This window comes from Nansenia antarctica (assembly GCF_963989245.1).
Source record: "Nansenia antarctica genome assembly, chromosome: 3".
Lineage (NCBI taxonomy): Eukaryota > Metazoa > Chordata > Actinopteri > Argentiniformes > Microstomatidae > Nansenia > Nansenia antarctica.
In genome coordinates, this window is record NC_137688.1 from 15148763 (window position 1) to 15164952 (window position 16190).

Sequence of the window (16190 nt, forward strand, 5' to 3'; positions counted from 1 at the left end):
CCATGGCCAAATACCACATGAAGCCGTTATTTTCTGCATAAATATTGTGCAACTTCTGAATACACACATCTTCCCTCTAAAACATCTTCTGAATGCCCTTCTATTTTGTCAAACTGTTTTGTGTTTCATATAAAAGATGACAATTACAGACTTGTGGTTCTTGCTACCCACTCAAACCCAAATTTCAGAGGTGACTAAAGACACCACTTAAATTCTGGACAGAACTACCAGACGAAACCCATTAATCACTCTACACCTCCATAAAGGACATGTCTCTCTGCGTTTGCTAACTAGTGGCTGTTAAAGGTTTCTCTCCACTACAACTTGGAGAAGGCTGTGAGCACCGATCCAGCCAAGACCACGCAGGACGCTATGATGAAGATGAAACAGTTGCCGAGGCCCTGGAGAGGGAGAGGAGTATTAGTTAACAAGTTAAAAGCAGAAGTTGTGTTCCAGGTCGCATGCATTGCAGTCAGGCTGCACATTGCTAAGATCTCTACATTCTAGTTTCTGATGGGACATTTTTCAGAAGATTTGATCGATAGAAACTCGATTTCTCGCAGTCGTTTGCAAAACACATTGGAGATGAGTTCCTCTTCCCTTCGATATTCTCCTCCAATGCTTTCTGAGGATGTGGATGACATGAGGAACCATGTTTGTGACAACTGAAAAAAGAATAACAATCACCAAAGTGCTGAGTAGAACCCCCTCCCCCAAAAACACTCTTCAGCATGTTTTTAGCAAGTTTCTGTAAACACTTTGACTCAGTATTCAAAACTCCCAGTGGATATTTCTCATTACATCTACTAGAAATAAGGTCAAGATGGCTGACTTTACCCCAATTTTTTATTTTGTGTATGCAAATTGGGGCCCAGAGTGCATTGCACAGCATGATTACAACCACCAACTGGGAACACCACCGTTCTGTTAAAGTTGTATTTTTCAAGGTTATGAGGGATTTCAGCAGTTCTGTCTAATTAGTTCTGTCTATAACAACCTCTGAATACTTACTCGGACCTCTTTGAAAACCAAACTACCCCACAGAGCAGCAACCAGACCATAGCCCTGGAGAGAGAGAGAGAGAGAGGAGCAGAAGCCTGGTGAACTTATGACAGCATGGCTGTTATTGAGACAATTTAGGGTACACTTATGAAATATTCACAGAAATGTTCGGTTTTTGCCATGGCCTCTAATGATATTACTTTGTATTACCACCCATTACATTTCTAAAGTGCTTTCATTACACAAGAATAATCTCAAAGGTCATCAAATAAAATATAGTAGTAGATAGATAATAGAAAAAGAAAATCAACAGCAAAGGCCTGAGGACTGAAGTGCTCTTCTTTCCATCCATGAATTAAATAAATACTGAAAGAAACCTTGAAATATGTATTTTCTTAGAGGCTACTCAGTGAGATCAAGTGCAGTGACCACAGGACATGGCTGTACTCACAGCAGTGACCACAAGACATGGCTGTACTCACAGCAGTGACCACAAGACATGGCTGTACTCACAGCAGTGACCATAGGGAAGGTGACCACGGCACTGAGGTAGTTGTTGGCCAGGAACCAGCAGTAGGTCCCCAACGTCCACATCATACCTGACATAAACCCTGACAGATGGAGGGGGAGGGAGAGAGAGAGGCACATCAATATGATTATAAAAAGAACCTGCATACTTGACCAAACTCCAGCCCTGCTATCTGGAGACAATATCAAGCATGGCTAATGGCCAAAAAGGATTAACTATGTTTCATTAAATACAAAAAATCAACTAAAAGATTAACTTTCAGGTTGTTTAGAATTCACTTGGCTGACAATTTAAAAAAACACGCCTTTAAACCTTCCAAATCGCTCTAATAATTAAGTAAACAGACAAACTTTTGAATACATTAAATGTAAAAACTTCAAAAAAAGACAGTCAGGTTATGAATACATCATGCTTCAGGATGTGAACCTGAGGCACAGATCAGGACTGTCTCATCGTAAAGCACGGAACGGAATGAGGAACGGAATCAAACCCGTTCTGATTGACATTCCTCATTCCATGCATTACAATGAGCCCTCCGTCCTCCGACGTCTACCTCCGCCGGCCAGCCCCTGGTACCTGGGAGGATGGCTGCAGAGTAGACCCTGGGCCGGCTCTTCATGGCAGCGCAGTAGATGGAGAAGTACACCGTGCTGGCGAAGAAGATGCCGCAGCACATAGCAAACACGTAGTCCAGATCTGCCAAACAACAACCACAAGGTCCAAAACTGGGCTCAGAAATCATGTTCAAATCCAGGCGCATTCTTAACGTGTGGTTGCGGCCTCTCTTCTCCTTCGGCCCTTAATCTCTACGAAGTGTGCGCCGCAGCGGGCTAGCGTGTCTTTGTGACGCTGTGCGTCCCTGCGCGTCATGTCCTGCGGGACGAGAACGTGCAGCTCGATGAAAAGAGTCCCATATGATCTCGAAAGACCACTCACAGGGAATCCTATTATGGGCTATAACTTTTGGGTGCATAACGCTGAATTGTGAAGTGCTGATTTACCGCCCTGAAAGGGCAGGGCCCACAAAGTGTAGATCATGACTAGTGTTCTTCAGAATTAATCCATCTCCTCCCTCCATCTACTCCCCTCCCCCATCTCCCTCCCTGCTCCATCCATCTCCCCCCCCCCCCTCCATCCATCCATCTCCCCCATCTACCAGTAGCCTGGAGGAGAGGGAGGGAGTGAGTCAGTCGGTCCTCTCACCGTAGAGGCTGGCTCCGTGGAAGACACTGTCCTGGACGGAGGCGTGGCTCTTGATGTAGAGGATGGGAGCGAAGGACGCGCCGTACATCAACCCTGCCACCACCGCCAACAGACAGCCCCTGGGGTGGCAAGAAGGGGGGGGGGGGAGAAACGGCGAGGTGGAAGAGCACTGAGATTGTCTAACACCGTGGGAGAATTCCAAGGGTGTAAGCAGTGAGTCATGGTGCCCTCCCCCCGCCCCAACTTGAACCGACAAAAAGTGTTACAAAAACAAAATATCCAACAACCATCCACATTCAATCGCAAGAGGGAATAAAATCATTCTGTTGCCATTAATGACTTAAGATCAGGTAATGATTTACTCGTAGGAGGACTCACACAAAGCGTTTGGTCTTGGGTCCGATAATGTCAACCCAGGACAAGGAGTACCCATCAGAGTTCCCCCTCTGTGGAAAGGATAGAGGTTAACTACAGTAGCATTTATACCATATATACAAGGGTAGGATAGTGGTTAGCTTGTACATTGCACATAGCTCTTTGATATAACCTCTTTTATACAACTGCCCATTACATACTGTAGGCCTACACCTTAACTGTACATAGTTCATAACTGTATATACCTCTAAACTACCGTAGGCTACATGCCTTTCTGTACCCATCACTGTCAGTCATGTTTTTGTTTATACATCATGTTCTTATATCACTATTTGCACTTCTGCTTAGATGCTAAACTGCATTTTGTTGTCTAGTACTGTGCAGTGACAATAAAGTTGAATCTAATATATATAATATATATATAAACAGACTGAAGGACAGCTTCTACCACAGGGCCGTCAAGGCCCTGAACACAGAAAAGGCCTAAGTTCTGGGCCCAGGACAGTCCGGACGGATTGTATGGCAGCTAGTGCTGAGGCACAAACATGTACATTTTCAAGCCTGCAAACTGTGACACTTTAAAATAATGTGAAAATGTTTCTTGTGAAATATGACAACCCTAGTTGACTATCTGTGCAGTATAGTACAGTGGATTGTGTACATAGCCTCTATTGATGTAAACCAGCTCCTTACCTTCTTGTGATTTTATGCATCTATGCTTTTTCCAAAATGTGTTTCTTTTTCCTTTCCTAAACACCAGGGGAGCCTCCCCTCCTAAATTTCGTTGTTTGGTACCTGTACTGTAGCAATGACAAATAAAGTCTATCTATCTATCTATACCAGGGCAGCATAGCGGTTAGCTACGGTAGCTTATATACATTGTATGCCAGGGCAGGATAGTAGTTAGCTACAGTAGCAGTTGGTCACGTTCCAGAGAGCAGTGGCAGCAGTGGTCTGGAGTGACATCATTGAGACTCACGCTGAGGTCAGACCTACAGTACTCACCCTGTCCATGAGCAGAGGAATGGATTCTGAGCGTGGGTGGCTGGTCCCCACGTCCGTCTTCACAAAGACAAAGATGAGCCCACTAGAGAAGAGAACCATGTTTGAGAACGTCCTCCAACTCTCATTTGAAGAACCTCTAACAGACTAGCAATGAGTATAAGGAAATGGTTTATACATGTGTTGGTGTGGTGTTGGAGCCCATGTACTAAGCACACTATGTATACGTGGAGGTACTCATCTGTGTATTGTTGCCTGTGCTGACAATGTCCCTCGTATTGCCCGTCAGGGACTGATAAAGTTCTGAAATTATTAAGGGTTAAGTTGCTTCCACACAGCCTTACCTCAGCAAGCACAATCCAGCACCGCAATAGTTTAGTACAGGCCTGCTGACATTCTCTGCTTCAATGCCAAACCATCCAAATCTGAGGACAGAGGAATTCAATCACTTTGGCTGGATGTCATTGCCATATTTCCATTTGAGAAGGAATACATTGTCCTTGTGTCAAGAACAAGTGGATGCTAATTTATTTATGTATATAAAATATTTACCACCATATCATGGGTGTCTGCTCCTGGAGTGTAGGTCACTGAAACGTGCCAAAGACTTCCGCAACCCTCACTATCTAGAGTGCCAAGTGTTTATGTGGTATTTACCTAGCAACAACACTTCGATTGGCTACAAAAAGAAGCATCATCATTCATGCATTTTCAGTGAATAAAGTTGCCCTTCGCAATTTAGATTGCTGACAATTTGGGCGGCTTTATTCACCCCTGGCACAGAATTAGTTAACGACAGCGTTCCAGAAGGGAATTTAAAACCTAACTGCCAACTCACCTTGAACTGGCCCAGCCCATCAGCAAACTGCTGGACCCCCAGATTAATATTCCCAGTCCCAGTCCGATGGCTTTTACTATAGGGACCACTGTTATATTCCCTAACAAGACAAAACCAAATTATAAGATCACTAGTTGCATAGGTGATTGACACACAGACACACAATGTATGCAGTTTTCACAAGGTGGTGAGATTTCCCCAGACACAGATTAAGCCTAGCACTGGACTAAATCACACATTCAATAGAGATTCTCCATACAATTTGTCTTAATCTGTGACCAGCCCAAGGAATTCATGGTACCTGTGGCCCATATGACGCCTCCTAGCATTGCCAGTGGGTGGAACTTGGGAGACTGGAGCAACAGGTCCCCAATGACAGAAATCACCCAGATGGACGCACAGTTAACCCACTGGAAAAACATACCTGGGGGACGGGAATGCATCAGTACAACTGAAACACTTTAAGTTTATTGTTACGTCATTACACAAGTGCTCAGTGTCAGTGTTCCTGACATTGCAGTACAAAACAATGGGCATAATTTCAAGATAAAAAAGTGACAATAGCACAGGACATAAGTGACAAATAAGATTTACAAATCATCCGTATCTTGCAATTTGCAGACAATAAGGCACTAGGCATAATTCAATTCATAATAATTCAAGTGTCAATAGTACAGAGCATAAGTGACGTTAGTAAAGTGACTGTGAGCTTAAGGTTTAGGTAGTCTGTATGCATGCGCTTGTGGATCAATCCGTTGTCTACAGCAGGCTTGTTCATGAGCCTGATAGCAGTTTGCACAGTTGATCTGTTTTTCATGTTGAATCAATAACAGATTGTCTAGAGGGGTGTTGCAACTGGTTCGGGTTCAATTGCTAGAAATCAGGGGAGGCTGGGGGGGGTGGAAATCTGAGGAAGGGGCTCATTGTAATGCATGGAATGGAATGGGGAATGGTATCAAATGTGTTTTTGATACCATTCCTCATTTCATGCATTACAGTGAGGCCTCGATTTGTACCTCTGAAAGATGCACACGCCATCTGCCCCATTCATCACATTTCTGACAGCTTGAGTGGCGCCTTGTAGTCAACTAGGGTGGGACTTCCTGAGTTGTAAAATCACATTAGATGAAGTTGACGACATGGCCCCCCATACAATAGGCTAGGTGCACGATCTCCACTACTTCCTGAAAGGCACCTTGCATGAACATATCCTGTCTCACTCTATTGGTTTAATTGATTAATCAGCTGTGCACTGTGTGTTCCAACAGTTTACCGCACAGCTGATTAATCAATTAAACCAATAGAGTGAGACAGGATATGTTCATGCAAGGTGCCTTTCAGGAAGTAGTGGAGATCGTGCACCTAGCCTATTGCCTACAGTTACATTTAGGCGAGTGCGCCCTCTAGTGGTTATAACTCCATGGTTCAATCGAAACAGACGGCCAAACAAGAGTCAAGGCCAAATAAAAAAAGTCCTTCCAGAGGGTTAGATTACTTACCATCACCCGTGTCTATCCGTTTGACAGGGACAAAATTGCTGCCATACAGCACCACCGCCATCATGTTAGCAGCAAAGCCGTAGGCAAACTTAGTCATGTTGGTTGAGGAGTTGCTTGAAGAGAAGAGAGATGCTTCTTTTTGTTCCTCTGTGTGCACATCTGCAGAAACGACAGGATAAATCAGGGGCATTTCATTGGTGTTCAGCCGGCGGCTACCATATAGATCATGACATTACTTGGCAATAACACTGGATAAAAGTAGACCAATATAGGCTACGACAATAAATACAATAAAACTATGAATATGCCTTAATCGCAAACATTGTGCCACACGCAATCTACATGCAACAGGTGCAAAGCACGACTATGCCCATGGGTTCAATGATCTCAGGCAACACTTGTGTTCATACATGCTGCAGTTTGCCAACATCCCCACACACCTTGTTCAACTTTCTTGGTTTCGGAGCAGATCACCGACGACAGTGAGCCCACAGTGACAGCAATCAAAACAAAACGTTGATATTCCGTTAGGAACATGTTCAAATGTGGCTTTTTGGGCGCCACTATCAACGATGAATGGTGTTCCAATCTGCGCTGGTACTAAACCACGTGTTGCGGCAGGGGTAGCCGCTCCACTTTCAGAACTGATGCGAAGAAAGCTGAAACCAATTATCTAATCAATTAGGTTAAGATTCAAGATTCAAGATTCAAGATTGCTTTATTGTCTGTCACAGAGTGACAGAAATTCTCCTTTGACAGGCTTTGTGCAGTTCATGAATACGTTATCCACATTAAAAACACACATAGGTCACATACATACAATAAAAACAGACAGATATAACAGTGTTTATGTAGTGCCTATTTAAAAAGTCTAGTCATTTAAAAATAATAGTAATAAAAACAGTATTATGATTTAAAAAGCTAAAATGCTAAAATGTTAAAATATTGTGGTTTAAAAGAAAAACAGTGTGCTTCCTATTTTAAAATGTTCAGGCCGGTGGTTGCAGTGGGAATGAATGATGTTTTTATATGTGTTTTTCCGGGCCAGTGGAGTTCTGTAACGGCGGCCTGATGGAAGTGGCTGAAATTATTGGTGGAGGGGGTGAGAGGGGTCCTGTGTGATTTGTGTGGCTTTTCTGATTAGTGACCGTATATCTGGTACGCGCAAAATACATTCTGCTCTACGTGATAGGGCCTCAGCCCCAGACAGTGGTAAACGTTTATGCATCATGTCCCATATACATTCGATTATTATCAGCATTTTGAAATGATTACAGATTCATTTCATGTAAGTAATTTACTTGATGAGGGATAACATACTTTCATTGGACCCTGACTTTCTTTACTGTATCCAAGACTTCAATGTGGGGCTTTAAATATGTTTTACTTTAAAAGCATTGCCAATGCTGGCGTGCATAATTGTTTTCTATTATTGCTTATGATTAATGGGAAAAAAATAGGAACATTTCTAAAAGTATATTTTGGGATTAATTATCTAACTGTTACAGTTCTCCGGTACTTGTGCACATAAAGCTACAGTGGCTGCCACATGTATCTGTCAAAATGTACTTAACAGATTAAGAGTTATTTTGTGTGAGGTTCATTTGGAGTAATGGCATGAACCGATGTTTATGTTGAAATCAGAGAAAAGATCACAGATCAGAGAAAAATAATGACAATTTCAAACAGATAGAAGCCTCAACCACTGACACATAAGGCAATAGGGACGTTGCCAAAACATACCTGTAGGTTAGAGGAACATAGACAAAATGTAATTAGCCATAATGAACGTGGCAAACAGTACTTAAGGCTTATCTGAAGACCAGTGGTGTAGTCTAGTTTTTTTTTTCTAGTGTGTATATTGTGATCTTTCCCTCCCAGCCTCATATCGTTCATTTCGGAACGCCATAAAAAAATAAATCTGTGCTCCCTGTCTAACGTTATCTATATATCTAACATGACATGTTATAACTAAGGCTGATCTGTGCATGATAGTGCTGCATTTTGACATATTTCATGTCGCATCTCCCCCCGTTGATGGTAGATGACGCTGCCTATAGTCAGTCCCAATGGTCCAAAAGTCAAGTGCTTCGTGACACAGACGGGGTGAATTTTATGAATGAAAGTAGTGAAAGTTCTGTCACAAAACGCCGTTACGTATCCTCACACATTTTTAAGTGGGTATACGGAAATCCTTGGCCTTTCCAAGTGCGCGCATAATTGATATGGTGGTTTATTGATACCGTGAATGCAGGAGAGGCTGGTGGAGGCAGTGGGCATGGCGTGGGTGAGCCCGTCCTCCGATGTCTCCCTCCACCGGCCTCCCCTGCGTGGATGTTGGATGGAGCTGCTGCTGCCCCGAGACCCTGGTCCGGGCTCAGGTGTGTGGGTGTCGCCCACTTGTGGTTAAAGTTGGGATCTAATTGAGCCTTTTAGCCTTTTGAGTGAAAAGAAAGGAAACGTATATATTTCTGATGTCAAAGAGAGAAAGTTTTATTGTGGCTTATGAGAACGGCAGCTCTATGGGTGAAAAAAGACACATGACAGTGCCGCGCAGTCTGTGTAGGCTAATTAATGTAGTTGTTGATTTTATAAATTAATTGTTGTATTTAAATATGAAGTTATCCATATAATCAATAAATCAATACATATTCAAACTTGATAATCACTGTTGACGATGTAGCCATAACTGACTGGACCAGTGAACCATTTTTAGTTCTAATGATGCTAGTGGTGTCATAGTTAGCAGGGAGGCATTGTGACATTACGTGCCTAGATGCTTGGGTTCCGTTAAGACAGTTCTGTCTGTTTAGTTCTGAGAAAACAGCAACATGGTGAGATGGTTATCTTTTTCTGAGTAACATCTGATCTGGAATTTGAACATTTAATCTGTTTGAGGTAGAGGTTATATTGGAAGAAGCATGGTAATTATCTAAAATGTGTCCTCCATTGTCTTTCTAAACGATGAATCCACTTGATCTTATGTACAGTATAGGGCTGTCACTCATACACACAAACAGTAAACGCTGTGTTGTTCACTGTGCCATTTCCATCATCTCAGGAGAGTCCAAAGAGATCTGAGAGAAAGAATAGCAGAAGAAATGAAGAAGAAAATAAGAAGAAAGCAGACAAGGCAGCCACCAAGGTCAGTGATAACTCTCCTGTGTCTTCATATTCCACATTCAACCTTTATTTAGCTAGACCAAGCATACTGTGTGACTCAAGTTAACTAAGATAAGACCCATATCAATCCCAGCCAATAGCCTTTTTCCTATACCGGCATTTTACTGTCAGTATACACTGAACCGTACATATTGTCCTGCTAGTTATGTACCAATAACGTGTCTGTGTCAATGGGGCAGAAGTGACGTAATGGTTAATTTGCATTAAATTCCACATAGTCCTGTGCCCTCCTCCCCAACACTCCCCTCCTACTTTGTGTGTAAAAAATACCTGCCCTCCAAAAAGCAAATCAACAATCGTCAATGGTGCTCAGGGCCCAGTTGTTCAATACTTTTAATCTGGATCATGCTGTCCTGGATAGCAAAAAAGAATCAGGATCATTCTGATCCAGATTAAAGGTTTAAAGGTGAACAACTGGGCCCAGATGACAAATGCAGGTAAAGATTTAGTACAATTTTACCATTGTCTCTGTGTGAACTGTGCTTTACTGTCCCATGGTCTCTACTTGCAAACAGGGTAAAGTAGAGCCCTTGACCAAGATGCCAGAAAGCATCAGAATCGCGATGGAACACCTGGCTGATCATAGGAAGCGGATCAGCAATGTGAAGGCAGAGTTTCATCACATAGCCAGGAGGACCATCCAGATCCCTACAGAGGAGGTAATAGAGGAATATTTATTGTATCTAGCTACTGTGTGTGTGTGTGTGTGTGTGTGTGTGTGTGTGTGTGTGTGCAATGTTAGAGTCTATATTTTGTCATACTTTCAACATTCAATCTCAAGTTTTTTTTTATTTCAAACGTTTGATGAAGGTCTAGGGAATCTTTATTTCATTAGCTCATATTTGACTCATTTCATTCATATTTGATTAATATTTGACTCATTGATTCATTCAGTGTATCACAGTTTGCATCTGCTTCTTTTAGTTTTCGGTTGGTGACAAGAGCTACCTCAACACCATGAGTAACGACAAGACTGCGTCACCAGCCCCAAAAGACAAGGCTCTGGCTAAGAAGCCATCCTCCCTTAAATTGGTAAAGTAACTTAAACACTCCCCAATACTCCCTTCCTACTTTACCTGTTGTGTGTAAACAATGCCTTTACCTGTAAAATGCTGGCAAATCAACACCTGTGTAAATAGTGATCAGATGACAAATTGACAAATGCAATTAAAGATTTTGTGGCATTTCACCTTTTTCTCTGTGTGAACGGGGCTTTATTGTGCTATGGGCTCTTGTTCCAAACAGGGTAAACTGGAGCCCTTGAGCAAGATGGCTGACAGTATCCTGCTGGCTAAACTTACTGATCAGAAGAAGCGTCTCATCAGCCTGGAGGCTGAGCTCGATGTCTTAGCCAGGAGGACCATCAAAACCCCAACAGAGGAGGTAACAGAGGAATATCAACTGTCTCTAGCTGCTACACTACAGTATTACAAGTTGATAAGAACTCATAAAGTGTGTGTGTGTGTGTGTGTGTGTGTGTGTTTGTGTGTATGTGTGTGTGTGTGTGTGTGAAAAGGAGAAGAAGGAGGCGGTCCGGGTTCCCCGAGCTGTTCCCTGTAGCCGTGGCGATGGGGGCAAGACCGCGTCACCAGTCCCAAGAGACAAGGCTCTGGCTGAGAAGCCATCCTCCCGTAAATTTGAAAATAAAAAAATGGTACTTTAAAATGTCATAGAAATTAATAATCTCTTCTGCAAGACAAGAGAATTTGAAACCATTACTTATGTGCTGGGTTCCCGCGCTGGTCTATGATAATGTAGATACCCTCTCTTTCCTGTCACCCAATAGGATGTGATGTCTGGATCATCTGTTGCTGGGGGGCTTCAGAATGTCTATTCTGTGTCATCCTTTGGTGACCATCTCAAGAACATCCATTCTGTGTCCATAACTGAGGATGTCCCGGATGTGTGTTCTACTTCCTCTGTTGCTGGGGGGCTTCAGAACATCTATTCTGTGTCGATTGGAGAGGAGATTGAGGATGCATGTTCTCCCTCTTCGATTGTTGGAGGGCTTCAGAACGTCCATTCTCTGTCCATTGCAGAAGAGATTGATGACGCGTGTTCTGCTTCTTCCATCACGGAAGACATTGATGGAGCATGTTCTGCCTCCATAGCTGAGGATATTGAGGATGTGACCGCTGCCTCCTCCATAGCTGAGGATATTGAGGATGTGACCGCTGCCTCCTCCATAGCTGAGGATATTGAGGATGTGAGCGCTGCCTCCTCCATTGCTGAGGAGTTTGAGGATGTGAGCTCTGCCTCCTCCATTGCTGAGGAGATTGAGGACGTGAGCTCTGCCTCCTCAATAGCTGCGGAGATTCAAGACGCACCCTCAGAGGATAAGGGATATTCCTCTACATCCTCCATCTCAGAGGAGATCAAGAGGTCTGCAGCGTCCGCCATTTCGGAAGTCAGTGAGGACCGGCGCTCTGCATTGCACAGTGGAAAGATCTCCCGCAAAAAACTGGTGAGATTTTGGCTAGTCCTCTGGATTTATAGTGATTCTGTCAAGATGCAACCTTAAAGGGATAGTTGAGTTACATCAAAGCATTCACAATTTTGAAACGTAAAGATTAGTGGCCCCATGCAAATATAAGATACCTCTTTCTCAGGACAAGAGACAGAAGTCTGACTCCTCCATGTGTGAAGATGCTGCTCTTGCAGAGGTGACAAACTAATGTAGATGCCTCTTCCACAGGACTGTGATAAGAAGAAGGAGGACAAGTCTGCTTCCTCAATCATTGAGGACATCGAGGAGCAGCCCTCTGTTGCTGCCGAGGTTGAGGACGAGCCATCTAAGTCCTATAATTACAGCAGCGACACAGTGAGCTACTCTGCTGGTGACAAGTCCTCTAAGCCATCCTTCAGCAAAGTGGTAAGGTTTCATCTTACAAGTGTTCATTTTAGACTGACCTCTGTTTCATTTAGTTGTGGGTAAAGATTCTCTCAGAGAAGATGGGGTTGTTATCAGATTAGATTACACACTTTATTTTCTGTCAAATCATGCATTTGTATACATCTCATTTGTAAGTGAGATACCTGTTTTGTGTGATGTTTCTACTCCAGGATTCTGCTAAGGGGCAAAAACTGAATTCTGAGGCCTCGTCCATCACTGAGGAGATGGAAGAGCAGGCCTCTGTAGCTGAGGACATACAGGACGAGCCCTCTGTATGCTGCAGCACGGACTTCTACTCTGAGCCAAGCCAGAGAGCCGAGGACAAGTCATCCCTCAAAAAACTGGTGAGATTTCACCCAATCTGGCAGGAATTGTCCTATACTAGATTAGACTAGACTATCGAAGATACTTTAAACAGTTCATATTGTTTGTATTGTATTTATTGTTTATGTTGTTTGTATTCTTCTTATTGTAAATCACTGAGACAATTGTGTTTTGAAAAGCACAATACATGTGATTGATTGTTTCTGCCCAAGGATTCTGATAAGGAGCAGGGAGAAGAGGCGTCCATTGTTGAGGACATCGAGGAACAGGCCTCTATAGCCGAGGACATAGAGGACCAGCCCTCTGCCCAATACACTATGGACAGCTACCCTGAGCCAAGCCAGAGAGCTGAGGACAAGTCCTTCCTAAAAAAAACGGTGAGATATTATCCACTCTAGTTAATACAGTGCATGTTCTAAGAGAGGTATTAGATCAGATTAAAAAAAAAAATAATAATAATATGAAGCTGCTTTAGTTGAAAACACTGGCTACATACTAATGCCCAGGACTCTGATAAGGAGCAGGAAGACGATTCTGAGGCGTCCATTGTTGAGGACATCAAGGAGCAGGCCTCTATAGCTGAGGACATAGAGGATGAGGCCTCTGCCCACTACACCACTGACATGGACAGCTACTCAGAGCCCTGCCAGTCGTCCCTAAAGGAAATGGTGAGATTTTATCTATATTAGTAGGAGAGGTCCCATATTTGATTAGATTAGTATATAGAAAATATAAGCTGCTTCAATTGAAGACCCTACATTCAGGCTAATGTTAGACACCTCTGTTTCATGTGATGTGTCTGCCCCAGGATTCTGCTAAGGCGAGGAACACAGGGGAACAAGCGTCCATCGCCGAAGACTTCCAGGAGGAGGCTTCTGCTTACTACGTTTCCTCCCACCATGGTGCAGGTGATCGGGCTGCCCTCTCGGCCCAAAGCCAGCAAGTCAAGGAGGCACCAGCTGTGGGAGGTGACAAGTCCTCTAACAGTGGACAGGCCTCTCTGAAGCAGTTGGTCAGAGTCAATCATGCTGCCTCGAAGAGTGGAACGCCGGCCCTGGTGAGTTACTCTAACTATCTCAATTCAGAAGTGGTTTTAAATCATGTCATAACACGAGTTTGGTGTGCTATTATTATGTGCTATGAACACTGCAATTACAGGATTATGTCCAGGACTCAGAGGTCGCTGGCCTGAGAAAGGCTCTGGAGGAGGAGCGGGCAGCCTGTGCTGCTCTCCAAGCATTGCTGGACCAGGAGCAGTCCAACTACCTGGAGCTCCAAATGACGGCCAGCCACCAGGCCTCAGAGCTGAGGGACGGTCGGAACACCACTGCCAAGCTTCAGGATGAGCTTCATGCCGCCCTCGCTCTGCAGATGAGAGCGCTGGAGGAGCGTGATCAGCTCGCCCTGGACAGGCAGGCCCAGGTCCAGGAGCTTCAGGAGGCGAACGCCCGGCTACAAGAGGGCCTCCGGGGGGAGAGGGCGGAGAACGAAGCCCTCAACTCTAGAATGCAGGCCCTGCAGGAGGACAACGCAGCCAAGGTTAAAGAGATCCAGGAGCTTGTGTCCTCCCTGGAGGCAGAGAGAGGTCAGGGTGCCGCGCTGCAGGACCAGCAAGAGAGGGCGTCCGCGTTAGACAAGGCCCTGAGCTCTGAGATGGAGGCCCTGCGAGAGGAAAACGCTGCCAAAGATGCTCTCCTCTCCACTGCAAACCAGAGAGCTGACCAGAGGGCCTCAGATCTGAAGGTAGAGAGGAGGAGAAGCAAACAGCTCCAGACCGACCTGATCGTTGAGATCCAGGAGCTTGTGTCCTCCCTGGAGGCAGAGAGAGGTCAGGGTGCCGCGCTGCAGGAACAGCAAGAGAGGGCGTCCGCGTTAGACAAGGCCCTGAGCTCTGAGATGGAGGCCCTGCGAGAGGAAAACGCTGCCAAAGATGCTCTCCTCTCCACTGCAAACCAGAGAGCTGACCAGAGGGCCTCAGATCTGAAGGTAGAGAGGAGGAGAAGCAAACAGCTCCAGACCGACCTGATCGTTGAGATCCAGGAGCTTGTGTCCTCCCTGGAGGCAGAGAGAGGTCAGGGTGCCGCGCTGCAGGACCAGCAAGAGAGGGCGTCCGCGTTAGACAAGGCCCTGAGCTCTGAGATGGAGGCCCTGCGAGAGGAAAACGCTGCCAAAGATGCTCTCCTCTCCACTGCAAACCAGAGAGCTGACCAGAGGGCCTCAGATCTGAAGGTAGAGAGGAGGAGAAGCAAACAGCTCCAGACCGACCTGATCGTTGAGATCCAGGAGCTTGTGTCCTCCCTGGAGGCAGAGAGAGGTCAGGGTGCCGCGCTGCAGGACCAGCAAGAGAGGGCGTCCGCGTTAGACAAGGCCCTGATCTCTGAGATGGAGGCCCTGCGAGAGGAAAACGCTGCCAAAGATGCTCTCCTCTCCACTGCAAACCAGAGAGCTGACCAGAGGGCCTCAGATCTGAAGGTAGAGAGGAGGAGAAGCAAACAGCTCCAGACCGACCTGATCGTTGAGATCCAGGAGCTTGTGTCCTCCCTGGAGGCAGAGAGAGGTCAGGGTGCCGCGCTGCAGGACCAGCTAGAGAGGGCGTCCGCGTTAGACAAGGCCCTGAGCTCTGAGATGGAGGCCCTGCGAGAGGAAAACGCTGCCAAAGATGCTCTCCTCTCCACTGCAAACCAGAGAGCTGACCAGAGGGCCTCAGATCTGGAGGTAGAGAGGAGGAGAAGCAAACAGCTCCAGACCGACCTGACCGTTGCCCTCCAACAGTGGCAGAGTGTGCTGTTGGACCGTGACCATCTGGCCAAAGAAAGCCACCCCAGACTTCTAGAGCTCCTCAAGCTGAGCTCAGAAAACAATGCCCTGAAGGAGCAGAGTGCGGAGTCGGCTGCTCTTCTCTCCTCGCTTCAGAATGACTTCCACGCTGCCCTCTCTGGGAAGAACATGGCTCTACAGGAACGCGACAAACTGACTGTGGAGCTAAGAGTGGTCAGAGAGGTCTGCTCTGAGCTGGAGGAGGCTGTGGCCACAGAGATGGCAGAGGCTGAGAAAGTCTGTGACCAGCTCAAGGACCGGGACCAGCAGGCATATGAGAAGACCATGGCCCTGGAGAGGAGCCTCATCTCCCAGCGTGAGGTCCGTTCATCCCTGGAGGCAGAGCAGAGACGCTCTGAGGGACTGGCTGTGGAGATACGGCAGCTAAAGGCACAGCTGACTGGGAGCCTGCAGTCAGCCACCTCAGCCTAGCGGGTAAGATGCTGTCAATGACTGGGATGCATTACGCCACATTGTATCTCTCTCATTGAGAGACAATCTGTTTTACATTGCCTATATCTCACA

At 45.4% G+C, this 16190-nt stretch overlaps 1 protein-coding gene across 1 annotated transcript; it reads right to left on the reverse strand.

Annotated features, from left to right (window-relative positions):
• Window positions 1-317: 317 nt before the first annotated feature.
• On the reverse strand, window positions 318-6985 carry LOC308153766 (transmembrane protein 144-like; the record flags this gene model as incomplete). The annotated part of the gene is made up of 12 exons (XM_080526958.1): window positions 318-401; window positions 1012-1065; window positions 1516-1613; window positions 2108-2227; window positions 2735-2853; window positions 3113-3180; window positions 4115-4196; window positions 4456-4536; window positions 4950-5049; window positions 5251-5373; window positions 6449-6607; window positions 6889-6985. The coding sequence occupies 12 exons, from the start codon at window positions 6983-6985 to the stop codon at window positions 318-320; spliced, it is 1185 nt and encodes a 394-aa protein (XP_080383084.1).
• Between the last annotated feature and the right edge of the window lie 9205 nt (window positions 6986-16190).